Here is a 15,232-nt window from a genome sequence, read left to right on the forward strand (position 1 = left end):
TATCAGTATAGGCAGGTCAGTCACCAGACAGACAGTCAGAACCGTGCACTAGGTCTATCTATCAGTATAGGCAGGTCAGTCACCAGACAGACAGACAGAACCGTGCACTAGGTCTATCTATCAGTATAGGCAGGTCAGTCACCAGACAGACAGACAGAACCGTGCACTAGGTCTATCTATCAGTATAGGCAGGTCAGTCACCAGACAGACAGACAGAACCGTGCACTAGGTCTATCTATCAGTATAGGCAGACAGACACCAGACAGACAGACAGAACCGTGCACTAGGTCTATCTATCAGTATAGGCAGGTCAGACACCAGACAGACAGAACCGTGCACTAGGTCTATCTATCAGTATAGGAAGGTCAGACCTCTCTCTCTCTCCCAGCCAGGGGAGAGAGAGATCGGGCCAGCCAGGGAGAGAGAGAGTTTCTCTAGCGGACCAGCCAGGGAGAGAGAGAGAGGAGCGGGCCAGCCAGGGGACCAGAGAGGAGCGGGCCAGCCAAGGGAGAGAGAGGAGACCGGGCCAGCCAAGGAGAGAGAGAGGAGCGGGCCAAGGGAGAGAGAGAGGGAGCGGGCCAGCCAGGGGGAGAGAGAGAGGAGCGGGCCAGCCAGGGAGAGAGAGAGGAGCGGGCCAGCAGAAAGAGCCATGCTCACATGTCTTGGTAATCTGGATCTCTAATGACAACTTTACCTGCAAAGCCCATCGTCTAGTTAGGTTAAAAGATGACGGAAAAGAACATGTGCTTTCGGTTCGGGATTTTTCTAAATGTTAACGATGCCAATGTTGTTTAAACGTCACACCCCTAACACACGGACATGTACGCCCGCACACACACAGTAAACAAATTCCACTGTAACTGCAAGCTGCCTGGATAGACTTCCTGCTTAGAGAGGAATACAGGTCTGATCAGTCTACTAGAGAGAGGGAGGGATGGGGGGAGAGGGAGGGATGGGGGGAGAGAGAGAGGGGGAGAGACAGCGAAAGGAGAGAGAGAAAGAGAGAGAGAGAGAGAGAGACAGAAGAGAGAGAGAGAGAGAGACAGACAGAAGAGAGAAGACAGAAAGAGAAGAGAGAAGAAGAGAGAGAGAGAGAGAGACAGAAGAGACAGAGAGAGAGAGAGACAGAGAGACAGAGAGACAGAGAGACAGACAGACAGACAGACAGACAGACAGACAGACAGACAGACAGAGAGACAGAGAGACAGAGAGACAGAGAGACAGACAGACAGACAGACAGACAGACAGACAGAGAGACAGAGAGACAGAGAGACAGAGAGACAGACAGACAGACAGACAGACAGACAGACAGTAAACAATATTTGGCTGTAACTGCAAGCTGCCTGGATAGACTTCCTGCTTAGAGGAGGCAATACAGGTCTGATCAGTCTACTGTCTACTAGAGAAGCCAGGAGCCTGGGAGGGGGAGAGAGCAAGGGAAGGGTAGAGGGAAGGCGAGGCAGCGAGAGCCAGTAGGGAAGGAGTAGAGAGGGAAGGCGAGACAGCTAGAGAGAGAGGGAAGTTTGGAGAGAGAGAGACAGGAGAGACAGAGAGACATGGAGAGAGACAAGAGAGAGACAGAGACCTGGTGGTTAGAGGAGGCAGGTAGCCTGGTGGTTAGAGGAGGCAGGTAGCCTGGTGGTTAGAGGAGGCAGGTAGCCTAGTGGCTAGAGGAGGCAGGTAGCCTAGTGGCAGAGGAGGCAGGTAGCCTAGTGGCTAGAGGAGGCAGGTAGCCTAGTGGTTAGAGGAGGCCAGGTAGCCTAGTGGTTAGAGGAGGGAGGTAGCCTAGTGGCTCGAGGAGACAGGTAGCCTAGTGGTTAGAGGAGGCAGGTAGCCTGGTTTTGAGCCTAGACTGGCTAACACTTGTTCTTGTGTGTGTGTGAGTGTGTACAGTAGGGTGTTTCCTGTGAATGACGTCTGTAAAACACACTGTTTTGTGATGGCTCCCTTCATGTGGTTCCCTTCCCACAGTTATTAGACCCACAAAATTGGCTATGACTTGGGAACTGTGACGCATGTGTTGCGTATGTAGCGTTAGCGGCTACCGCTAGCTCCAACCACATCTGTTGTGTATTTAGCATTAGCGGCTACCACTAGCTCCACCCACATCTGTTGCGTGTGTAGCGTTCCTGCGGCTACCGCTAGCGCCAACCACATGCGATGCGTATGTAGCATTAGCAGCTAGGCAGCTAGGTTAGCGTCTTGGCTGACGAGGCCTAAATGGGCATATTTTAACATTGTATGAACATCACAAGGGTGGCTCTGCCAGCTGGCTTATTAAATGTTTTAGAGTCTATTTGTAAAATTACCCATCTTGCATGCTATTATTATACTGTACTTTGTTTAAATGGCTTGACTGTGTCCCAAATGACGAGTCCCTATGTAGTGCATTACTTTTGACCAGGACCTATGGGAAGGGAACAGTGGTGATGCAGTCTTATTATTTCCGATCCAGATACAGGCCTAATAATGTATTTATTTTAAATGCAAGAAAAACATATTTTGAGTACTACCCCTCCCTCTCCAAGCACTACCCAGACCCCTCCTCCTCCAAGCACTACCCAGACCCCTCCTCCACCTAGCACTACCCAGACCCCTCCTCCTCCAAGCACTACCCAGACCCCTCCTCCTCCAAGCACTACCCAGACCCCTCCTCCTCCAAGCACTACCCAGACCCCTCCTCCTCCAAGCACCACACAGACCCCTCCTCCTCCAAGCACTACCCAGACCCCTCCTCCTCCAAGCACTACACAGACCCCTCCTCCTCCAAGCACTACCCAGACCCCTCCTCCACCAAGCACTACCCAGACCCCTCCTCCACCAAGCACTACCCAGACCCCTCCTCCCCCTAGCACTACCCAGACCCCTCCTTCCCCTAGCACTACCCAGACCCCTCCCTCTCCAAGCACTACCCAGACCCCTCCCTCTCCAAGCACTACCCAGACCCCTCCTCCCCCTAGCACTACCCAGACCCCTCCTCCTCCAAGCACTACCCAGACCCCTCCTCCTCCATGCACTACACAGACCCCTCCTCCTAGCACTACCCAGACCCCTCCTCCTCCTAGCACTACCCAGACCCCTCCTCCAAGCACTACCCAGACCCCTCCTCCTCCAAGCACTACAGTTCCAGACCCCTCCTCCATGCACTACACAGACCCCTCCTCCTCCATGCACTACACAGACCCCTCCTCCTCCATGCACAACACAGAGTTCCATCCTCCTCCATGCACTACACAGACCCCTCCTCCAAGCACTACCCAGACCCCTCCTCCTAGCACTACCCAGACCCCTCCTCCTCCAAGCACTACCCAGACCCCTCCTCCAAGCACTACCCAGACCCCTCCTCTAGCACTACCCAGACCCCTCCTCCTCCTAGCACTACCCAGACCCCTCCTCCTCCAAGCACTACACAGACCCCTCCTCCATGCACTACACAGTTCCCCTCCTCCTCCATGCACTACACAGACCCCTCCTCCTCCTAGCACTACCCAGACCCCTCCTCCTCCAAGCACTACACAGACCCCTCCTCCAAGCACTACCCAGACCCCTCCTCCTCCTAGCACTACCCAGACCCCTCCTCCATGCACTACACAGACCCCTCCTCCAAGCACTACCCAGACCCCTCCCCCTCCTCCATGAGTCCTCCAGATCAGAGGCAGTAGGGCTGACCATGTAGGGATGTTCTCTTGATAAGTGTGTGAATTGGACTATTTAGCATTGTGTTTTGTGCAGCAAACTGCCAGTAGCATTGTGTTTTGTGCAGCAAACTGCCAGTAGCATTGTGTTTTGTGCAGCAAACTGCCAGTAGCATTGTGTTTTGTGCAGCAAACTGCCAGTAGCATTGTGTTTTGTGCAGCAAACTGCCAGTAGCATTGTGTTTTGTGCAGCAAACTGCCAGTAGCATTGTGTTTTGTGCAGCATTTTGGAGTTACTTGTTAGTTCCTGCCAAGGTAGCAGCTACTCTTCCTGGGGTTTATTATGGATCCCCATTAGTTCCTGTTGCTAAGGCAGCATCTACTCTTCCTGGGGTTTATTATGGATCCCCATTAGTTCCTGTCAAGGCAGCAGCTACTCTTCCTGGGGTTTATTATGGATCCCCATTAGTTCCTGTTGCTAAGGCAGCATCTACTCTTCCTGGGGTTTATTATGGATCCCCATTAGTTCCTGTCAAGGCAGCAGCTACTCTTCCTGGGGTTTATTATGGATCCCCATTAGTTCCTGTCAAGGCAGCAGCTACTCTTCCTGGGGTTTATTATGGATCCCCATTAGTTCCTGCCGAGGCAGCAGCTACTCTTCCTGGGGTTTATTATGGATCCCCATTAGTTCCTGCCGAGGCAGCAGCTACTCTTCCTGGGGTTTATTATGGATCCCCATTAGTTCCTGCCAAGGCAGCAGCTACTCTTCCTGGGGGTTTATTATGGATCCCCATTAGTTCCTGCCAAGGCAGCAGCTACTCTTCCTGGGGTTTATTATGGATCCCCAAATAGTTCCTGCCAAGGCAGCAGCTACTCTGATTTAGAGGGGTTGGGTTAAATACGGAAGACACATATCAGATGAAAACGTTCAGTTGGACAACTGACTAAGCCCCCCCCTTTTTCTTCCCCTCTTCCTGGTGGACCGAACACAATAAACAACTTCCATTATATATAAAAAACAAAGAAACCAGTGCATCATGTAACATCACTACACCATACTAAATGCATAACACCACCATACAGCAACGCGTGTATACTGTGCGTGCTGGCCCATGTGCTGCGCGCTGAGACTGTGAGTGCTGCACGCGTGTAGACTGTGCGTGCTAGCAACCGCGTGTGTAGACGGTGCGTGCTGGCGCATGCGTGTAGACTGTGCGTGCTAGCGCGCGTGTAAACTGTGAGTGCTAGCGCGCGTGTAGACTGTGTGTGCTAGCGCGCGTGTGTAGACTGTGTGTGCTAGCGCGCGTGTGTAGACTGTGCGTGCTAGCGCGTGTGTAGACTGTGTGTGCTAGCGCGCGTGTGTAGACTGTGTGTGCTAGCGCGCGTGTGTAGACTGTGTGTGCTAGCGCGCGTGTGTAGACTGTGTGTGCTAGCACAAGTGTGAATAGAGTTCCATGTAGTCATGGCTCTGTGTAGACTGTGTGGAATAGAGTTCCATGTGTCAGGCTGTATGTGCTAGCGCGCTGTGGAATAGAGACTGTGCGTGTAGTCATGGCTCTGTGTAGACTGTGTAGAGTTGCATGTAGTCATGGCTCTGTGTAGTACTGTGTGTGCTAGAGCGCGTGTAGTCTGTGCTGCTATGCGGCGCTGTGTAGACTGTTGTGCTAGCATGGCGCGTGTGTAGACTGTGTGTGAATAGCGAGCGCGTGTGTATGGCTGTGTGTGGTACTGTGGAATAGACTGTTGTGTAGCATGGCTCGTGTGTAGACTGTGTGTGCTAGAGCGCGTGTAGTCATTGCGTGCTATGCGGCGCGTGTGGAATGAGTTCTGTGTGTGCATGGCTCTGTGTAGACTGTGTGAATAGCGTTCCGTGTGTAGTCTGTGCTCTAGCGGTACTGTGAATAGAGTTGTGTGTCATGGCTCGTGTGTAGACTGTGGAATAGAGTTCCGCGTGTGTCATGGCTCTATGTGTGTGTGGCGCGTGTGTAGAGTGTAGCGTGCTCTATGTGTGTAGACTGTGGAATGAGTTCCATGTAGTCATGGCTCTATGTGTGTGCTGGCGAGTTCCGTAGTGTGTAGACTGTGTGTGCTAGAGTTCCGTGTAGTCAGGCTGTGTGTAGCTACTGCGGCGCGTGTGTAGACTGTGTGTGCTAGCGAGCGCGTGTGTAGACTGTGTGTGCTAGCGCGCGTGTGTGATCATGTGTCTGTTCCTGTGTGTCTCTTCACAGTCTCCACTCGACCATAAGGTGTATTTTTTATCTGTTTTATAAAATCTGGTTCTACTGTTTGCATCAGTTACTTGATGTGGAATAGAGTTCCATGTAGTCATGGCTCTATGAAGAACTGTGGAATAGAGTTCCATGTAGTCATGGCTCTATGAAGAACTGTGGAATAGAGTTCCATGTAGTCATGGCTCTATGAAGAACTGTGGAATAGAGTTCCATGTAGTCATGGCTCTATGTAGGACTGTGGAATAGAGTTCCATGTAGTCATGGCTCTATGTAGTACTGTGGAATAGAGTTCCATGTGGTCATGGCTCTATGTGGTACTGTGGAATAGAGTTCCATGTAGTCATGGCTCTAGGTAGTACTGTGGAATAGAGTTCCATGTAGTCATGGCTCTATGTAGGACTGTGGAATAGAGTTCCATGTAGTCATGTCTCTATGTAGAACTGTGGAATAGAGTTCCATGTAGTCATGGCTCTATGTAGTACTGTGGAATAGAGTTCCATGTAGTCATGGCTCTATGTAGTACTGTGGAATAGAGTTCCATGTAGTCATGGCTCTATGTAGTACTGTGGAATAGAGTTCCATGTAGTCATGGCTCTATGTAGTACTGTGGAATAGAGTTCCATGTAGTCATGGCTCTATGTGGTACTGTGGAATAGAGTTCCATGTAGTCATGGCTCTATGTAGGACTGTGGAATAGAGTTCCATGTAGTCATGTCTCTATGTAGAACTGTGGAATAGAGTTCCATGTAGTCATGTCTCTATGTAGAACTGTGGAATAGAGTTCCATGTAGTCATGTCTCTATGTAGTACTATGGAATAGAGTTCCATGTAGTCATGGCTCTATGTAGTACTGTGGAATAGAGTTCCATGTAGTCATGTCTCTATGTAGTACTGTGGAATAGAGTTCCATGTAGTCATGTCTCTATGTAGAACTGTGGAATAGAGTTCCATGTAGTCATGTCTCTATGTAGTACTATGGAATAGAGTTCCATGTAGTCATGTCTCTATGTAGTACTGTGGAATAGAGTTCCACGTAGTCATGTCTCTATGTAGGACTGTGGAATAGAGTTCCACGTAGTCATGGCTCTATGTAGGACTGTGGAATAGAGTTCCATGTAGTCATGGCTCTATGTAGTACTGTGGAATAGAGTTCCATGTAGTCATGGCTCTATGAAGGACTGTGGAATAGAGTTCCATGTAGTCATGGCTCTATGTAGGACTGTGGAATAGAGTTCCATGTAGTCATGGCTCTATGTAGTACTGTGGAATAGAGTTCCATGTAGTCATGGCTCTATGTAGGACTGTGGAATAGAGTTCCATGTAGTCATGGCTCTATGTAGTACTGTGCACCTCCCATAGTCTGTTCTGGACTTGGGGACTGTGAAGAGACCTCTGGTGACATGTCTTATGGGTGTCTGAGCTGTGCTGCCAGTCGTTTAAACAGACGGCTCAGTGCATTCAGCATGTCAACACTTCTTACGAAATCAAGTAGTGATGAAGTCAATCTCTCTTCCACTGTGAGCCAGGAGAGATTGACTTGAATGTCATTAATGTTAGTTCTCTGTGTACTGCCCTGTTTTTTTTCTGAGCCAGCCGTGCTGCCCTGCTCTGAGCCAGCCGTGCTGCCCTGCTCTGAGCCAGCCGTGCTGCCCTGCTCTGAGCCAGCTCTGAGCCAGCCGTGCTGCCCTGTTCTGAGCCAGCTCTGAGCCAGCCGTGCTGCCCTGTTCTGAGCCAGCCGTGCTGCCCTGTTCTGAGCCAGCCGTGCTGCCCTGCTCTGAGCCAGCCGTGCTGCCCTGCTCTGAGCCAGCCGTGCTTCCCTGCTCTGAGCCAGCCGTGCTTCCCTGCTCTGAGCCAGCCGTGCTTCCCTGCTCTGAGCCAGCCGTGCTGCCCTGTTCTGAGCCAGCCGTGCTGCCCTGCTCTGAGCCAGCCGTGCTTCCCTGCTCTGAGCCAGCCGTGCTTCCCTGCTCTGAGCCAGCCGTGCTGCCCTGTTCTGAGCCAGACGTGCTGCCCTGTTCTGAGCCAGTCCCTCTTTATGGCACCTGACCACATGACTGAACAGTAGTCCAGATGAGACAAAACCAGGGCCTGTAGGACCTGCCTTGTTGATAGTGTTGTTAAGAAGGTAGAAACTAGGGCCTGTAGGTCCTGCCTTGTTGATAGTGTTGTTAAGATGGTAGACACTAGGGCCTGTAGGACCTGCCTTGTTGACAGTGTTGTTAAGAAGGTAGAAACTAGGACCTGCCCTGTTGATAGTGTTGTTAAGAAGGTAGACACTAGGGCCTGTAGGTCCTGCCTTGTTGATAGTGTTGTTAAGAAGGTAGACACTAGGACCTGTAGGACCTGACTTGTTGATAGTGTTGTTAAGAAGGTAGAAACTAGGACCTGCCTTGTTGATAAAGCTGTTAAGGCAGAGCAGCGCTTTAATTACAAACAGTGGCAATATTACCCAACATCCCCCAGTATGGCAAAAGGTCAGTATGACAATCTGGATAAAGGCCCCAAGCCTAGCACCATATGGGAAATAACCCATTATCTCTTCAACCCTGAAACCACTTCCCCTTGACGGTGTGGGTTGTTATTGTTGAAACTGTCCCGACCCACCCGACGGACGAGGGCCACACCCCTGACACCTTGAACCGATGTGGTCGACTGACTCGCCAGCGTCCTAAAAATGGCACCCTATCCCCTTTATAGAGCAGGGTCCCTGGTCTAAAAGTAGTGCACTATATAGGGAATAGGGTGCCATAGGGTTCTGGTCTAAAGTACTGCACTATATAGGGAATAGGGTGCCATAGGGCTCTGGTCTAAAGTAGTGCACTACATAGGGAATAGGGTGCTATTTCATGCCCTTGTGATGGGAACCAGATACACTACATGACCAAAACTGCTCTTCGAACATCTCGTTCTAAAATCATGGGCATTCAATATGGAGTTGCTGCTATAACATCCTCAACTCTTCTGGGAAGGCTTTCCACTAGATGTTGGAACATTGCTGCTCTAACAGCCTCCACTCTTCTGGGAAGGCTTTCCTCTAGATGTTGGAACATTGCTGCTCTAACAGCCTCCACTCTTCTGGAAAGGCTTTCCACTAGATGTTGGAACATTGCTGCTCTAACATCCTCAACTCTTCTGGGAAGGTTTTCCACTAGATGTTGGAACATTGCTGCTATAACAGCCTCCACTCTTCTGGGAAGGCTTTCCACTAGATGTTGGAACATTGCTGCTCTAACAGCCTCCACTCTTCTGGGAAGGCTTTCCACTAGATGTTGGAACATTGTGTTGCAACCGAGGACAGACGATTTTTCCAGCACCTCTGTGGTCTTGTCCTGTGAGCTTTTGTGGTCTACCACGTCGAGGTTGAGCCGTTGTTGCTCCGAGACGTTTCCACTTCACAAAGGGGGCATCCTGTGATGGTGCCACGTTGAAAGTCACTGAGCTCTTCAAGTCCAGTTCAAGGCTAGGAATAATTTTGCACGCCCAATTTTTTGATTTGTTAAAAAAAGTTTGAAATATCCAATAAATGTCGTTCCACTTCATGATTGTGTCCCACTTGTTGTTGATTCTTCACAAAAAAATACAGTTTTATATCTTTATGTTTGAAGCCTGAAATGTGGCAAAAGGCCGCAAAGTTCAAGGGGGCCGAATACTTTCGCAAGGCACTGTATATACACACACATGACAGAGAGAGAGAGAGAGAGAGAGAGAGAGACAGCGAGATAGATGAGACATTGAGGATTAAAAAAGCCGAATCTACTGTTTTGAAGGGGTGTCATATATATAGAGAGAGAGACATAGAGAGAGACACAGAGAGAGAGAGAGAGAGAGAGAGAGAGAGAGAGAGACAGAGAGAGAGAGACAGAAAGAGAGAGACAGCGAGATAGATAGATGAGACATTGAGGATTAAAAAAGCTGAATCTACTCTTTTGAAGGGGTGTTATATATATAGAGAGAGAGACACAGAGAGAGAGAATGTAAGTAATAATGAACTTGCCATGTCAATAAAGTGAATTGAGACAGACAGAGACAATGAGGATTATAATAAATAATGCTTTGATGTCATACGAGCCAATCACAGTCCAAAATGTCCACGACACGGCATCACACCCCGAGTTGTTCTGAACAGAATGAGCCTGTTTGTCTATGGAGTGTTCACCTGAACGCACTCATGACTCCATTCTATACGCGCAAAACAACGACGGTCCGTTTCTCTGAATTACCTTGTGAAAGGTAAACATTTATTTATTTTATCTTTATTTAAACAGGCAAGTCAGTTAAGAACAAATTCTTATTTTCAATGACGGCCTAGTGGGTTAACTGCCTGTTCAGGGGCAGAACGACAGATTTGTACCTTGTCAGCTCGGGGGTTTGAACTTGCAACCTTCTAACCACTAGGCTACCCTGCCGCCCCAACATTATAAGACTGTATTTAATGACTTAGCTTGAGAACATGCGTTCAAAAATCATGCCCACCTGATCCAGAATGTGATTTATAAATGGGTGTGTTTTGTTTTTTAATTCAGTAAACAACAGTGACTGTGTGATGGCGGGGATGCAGGGTCCTCATGAAACGACAACCAGGGTGCCAACTCTAGTTCCTGAATGGCACAGCTAGGAGAGCTCCAAAATATTACCTTATAGTTGAACACCCTTCTTTGAGTCATAAAAGGGCATTGAAAATGCTTAGGGACTGTGCACACTTTGGGGGGGGGGTTGGTTGGAGACACCAGTTAGTCCTCTCACTGAAACCCACAGTTTGGAGAGGTGTGAGGCCACTTGGAGACACCAGTTAGTCCTCTCACTGAAACCCACAGTCTGGAGAGGTGTGAGGCCACTTGGAGACACCAGTTAGTCCTCTCACTGAAACCCACAGTCTGGAGAGGTATGGGGCCACTTGGAGACACCAGTTAGTCCTCTCACTGAAACCCCAGTCTGGAGAGGTGTGTGAGACCACTTGGAGACACCAGTTAGTCCTCTCACTGAAACCCACAGTCTGGAGAGGTGTGAGGCCACTTGGAGACACCAGCTAGTCCTCTCACTGAAACCCACAGTCTGGAGAGGTGTGAGGCCACTTGGAGACACCAGTTAGTCCTCTCACTGAAACCCCCAGTCTGGAGAGGTGTGAGACCACTTGGAGACACCAGCTAGTCCTTTCACTGAACCCCCCAGTCTGGAGAGGTGTGGGGCCACTTGGAGACACCAGTCAGTCCTCTCACTGAAACCCACAGTCTGGAGAGGTGTGAGGCCACTTGGAGACACCAGCTAGTCCTCTCACTGAAACCCACAGTCTGGAGAGGTGTGAGGCCACTTGGAGACACCAGCTAGTCCTCTCACTGAAACCCACAGTCTGGAGAGGTGTGAGGCCACTTGGAGACACCAGTTAGTCCTCTCACTGAAACCCCCAGTCTGGAGAGGTGTGAGACCACTTGGAGACACCAGCTAGTCCTTTCACTGAAACCCCCAGTCTGGAGAGGTGTGAGGCCACTTGGAGACACCAGTTAGTCCTCTCACTGAAACCCCCAGTCTGGAGAGGTGTGTGAGACCACTTGGAGACACCAGTTAGTCCTCTCACTCACGTGGATGTTGATTACGGCAGCCCTCCTCTCCGATTGGTCGGGTTAAATGTGGAAGACATGTCAGTTTTACCACTGACTAGGACCCCCCCCCCCCTTTCCCATTGTTTGGTTGTTATGCTGCACCTACCCCCTCATTCTCCAGGAATATTCTCACGTTACTGAATAGAAAAAGTATGTTTCCTATTTCGTTATCAACAGATGCACCAAAAGTACAGTAAATGCACATTAAATCAAAAGTGTGATGTTTGTATTCAGTCTTGTATCAGGTGAACTGTTGGTGTACTAAACTTTGCTCTAATAATGGTCCTATAACCTCTAAGGCTTTCCCTATAAACATTAAATCAACAGTGTGATGTTTGGATTCAGTCTTGTATCAGGTGAACTGTTGGAGTACTAAACGTTGCTCTAATAATGGTCCTATAATCTCTAAGGCGTTCCCTTTCTACTGCTACCATGTTTATGCCTTTTCATATTTCTTCTGTTAAATTAAAAACATTTCAATTTAGCTCTATACACATCAGGCCAATTCCCAGGAGCGTAGAAGGAGGCTACATTACAATAGACATGTTTTTGCAGGGCCCGTGTGTGAACGCAACAAGATCTCACCGTTTGAACCTTTTGACTTCAGATTCTGACGTGCATCGTGGATTGTGTACTGACGTTGACTAGGTTAACATAGCGCGAATGCTCTGTATTCCGGCTTGCAGAGCGTAACTTAATAGAATTCAGTGTATTATGATAAACATATATCTCAGGAAGCCACACACACACGTTCATTGGTCAAATCAAAGATGATTACTTGTTCCACGTTATGACGTCAGCTGTCCAAATGTTGTGTTACATTGTTGCGTTACATTGTTGCACTTCTGTCGATGAACATATGCCGTTGACAATTATCAAACCATGCCGCACACGTGATAAGAAACCACATTTATTAAATGTAACACCCCCCCCCCCCCCCAACAGAAGACACAATGTAGCTTTAGTTCCTTCTCCCCTCACCGCTGTCCTGACAACAAACTAACGACATCCTCTCTGTCCATCTTATAACCATAACCTCTACAACCAGGAGATATTAAACTCTTACCCTACGAGAGCATTTCCCAAAGTCCGTGCACGTTTTGTTGTTGTTGCTCTAACACTACTACAGCTGATTCAAAGTATCAAAGCTGGACGGTTAGTTAACTATTTGAATCTGCTGTGTAGTGTTAGGGCGCAAAAAAAACGTGACCCGACTTCGGATAACCCGGGGTCTGCTGGTTCTTTTCTACCTGATCATTCATTTCACCCACCTGGTGTCCCAGGTCTAAAATCAGTCCCTAATTAGAGGAGAACATAATAAATACAATTTGTTTTAAAGCATTGAAACTGGTTTCGAGTTACAGAGTTGTATTTTGCGGGGGTCCACTAGGATAAACACAACATATCTTATTTTCTCTCTTCAATCAAACCTGACGACAAAATAAGACAGCCAGACAGAACGGCATCCCATCGACCACTTGTGTTATTAGTCCGATATGTTTCGCCGTAGTCCTCAGGCCTGCGGCTTGAGTTGTGCCCCTTCCCCACATCAACGGCACACACACGGGGGTACACTGTGTGCGGGTTGGCCGCGTCCGCTTTACCCAGGCCGGAGAAAGACCCAGAGCTCCCGGTCTCCGTCTAGGGGAAACAGACACGGAGCGGGTCCCCTTCTCTTTGGCAGGGTGGCAATGCAGTGACTTTAATATATCTGCGTCAAATAATGTGACACACATTTGAACCGCCAAGCAGGCATAAGATCCAGCGAAAGCCATATGTTAAATATCGCTAACGTATCAAGTCGATACGCCTGTTCTATCAGGCAATGGAATTGGAAACAGGCTGCGACAGGATATTTCAACACTGTGTAGCCTATACTACCAACACGATCCGCTGGTGCTACGATCCCACGGTCATACCAACCTATCCAATGATATGTTGCTACTACTACTACAGTAGCCTACCGCCATAATCAACCTTTTCCGTTCAGATAAGTCATGAGAAACACGAATCCCAATATCAAACAGTGATATAGTCTAATCGATCATCGTTTATTATCGACGCTGCGAATCTCAACCCGATCGGTGTATCGATCAGGCCTGGATATTTGCTGTATATTATGTGACTAGAGTTACAATGATTAACAAGTAGGTAGGCTACAATTTTAACACAACGCTATATGTTCCCCCTTATAGTGAGCCAGTCAAGACGATGGGAAAACCACTGCGTAGGGAGAGAAATAGATCTAGAGAGAAATAGATATAGAGAGAAGAGAGAGAAAGCCCCCCCCCCAAAAAAAACTGAGTCTTGCTTTGTTATGATTATCCCCCCTTTCTCCCCCTCTCTCTCGACATGTCCCCCCCACCCCCCGGTACGTTAACCATGTCATGTCGTCGTTTCAGTACTATGTCTTACCTTCTCTCGCCTTCAGCAGCACCGTGTTGGCGACTATATTCTCTATCTCCATGGTAATGGTCAGTAAGTGTAAGATCCGTCTCCCATACAGACTAGGCAATACATTTCACTTCAACTGAAAAAGATGAAGGTAGCGGCACCGATGATGATGATGATGGTGAATTCTGCAGCTGGCGCATAGCCTTTGCTTGCTCTCCAAGTTCGGCGGGTTACCAGGTGTTGGGTTTTTGCAATCGTGGTTGGCTACTAGTTCGCCGACTCCATCGTTTGATGTTTTCGGCACACAACAAAAAAAACTCTTCACCTTTTAGGCTAAACAACGGCGGCTACTATTGTAGTTAAAGCTATAACGCTTGTTAGCATTCAAAGCCTCTCCTGCCTTCGTTAATTTTCCTTCCTGCTCGGCTCTCAGCTTCGTTCGTTCCCTCCCCTCCCCAGAGGCGTCATGCACATAGGGGGCACAGGGGCACTTGCCCCCTCATATTTGTTTTGTATTTTTTTTAAATTAAGTATTTATTTGGTTGTTTCTCTGTAATACACCTAGCCACCTACATATGTAGGATTTTAATTTGAGCCAGTTTTCTACAGCAGGAAAATAATTCTGCTGCAATAGGAAATGTGGATTATAATTAATAAAAAGTGTTTGTGGGGATTGATACATTTTTCGTAATGGAAATTACAAACTTCAGAAGGTTTTGCTAAACCTTAAATACAATACAAGGTTAACCTTTATTGCTTAGCAGGAAAGTCCTCCTGCAACAAGGTGATCTAATTAAGATCCCACATCTGTAGGCAATTGTATGAAGCCAGCTTTAGCTAGCACAGATCTTCCCAATCTTCCCAACCATAAAGACATTTCAGGCTATCAATCAATCAATCGATTAAATTTATTTATAAAGCCTTATTTACATCAGTCGATGTCACAACGTACTATACAGAAACTCAGCCTAAACACCCCCCCAAAAACAGCAAGCAATATTGGTGGAGGTGTAATAAAGTTAGAGAAGCGATCTTGTCTAACTATCTGAGCTGGCAAGGTAGGCAGGGTTTAGAAAAGCAAGAAATAACTAAATGTACTAATAAGACTCACATTCCTTTCAATCTTTTATCCAGATTTTAGCAGAGATGCAGAGAAGCATATTTCATTTATATATATTTGTTTTTTTCTTTTCTTTTTAAAATAGCCTCCATTTTTTTTTTTTTTACCTTTATTTAACCAGGCGAGTCAGTTAAGAACAACTTCTAACTTTCAATGACGGCCTGGGAACAGTGGGTTAACTGCCAGTTCAGGGGCAGAACGACAGATTTGTACCTTGTCAGCTCGGGGGTTTGAACTCACAACCTTTCGGTTACGAGT

General features: G+C 48.1%; 1 protein-coding gene across 1 annotated transcript in view; it reads right to left on the reverse strand.

The window, feature by feature from the left end:
• LOC135533086 (G protein-coupled receptor kinase 6-like) overlaps positions 1 to 14,300 on the reverse strand; it is a 41,906-nt gene extending 27,606 nt beyond the window's left edge. Inside the window, exon 1 of the mRNA XM_064960483.1 lies at positions 13,876 to 14,300. Within this exon, the coding sequence (XP_064816555.1) occupies positions 13,876 to 13,927 (52 nt within the window). The 5' untranslated portion in view covers positions 13,928 to 14,300. The remainder of the gene's footprint in view (positions 1 to 13,875) is intronic.
• Positions 14,301 to 15,232: the final 932 nt, after the last annotated feature.

This window comes from Oncorhynchus masou, unplaced genomic scaffold, assembly GCF_036934945.1.
Source record: "Oncorhynchus masou masou isolate Uvic2021 unplaced genomic scaffold, UVic_Omas_1.1 unplaced_scaffold_2207, whole genome shotgun sequence".
NCBI classification, from domain to species: domain Eukaryota; kingdom Metazoa; phylum Chordata; class Actinopteri; order Salmoniformes; family Salmonidae; genus Oncorhynchus; species Oncorhynchus masou.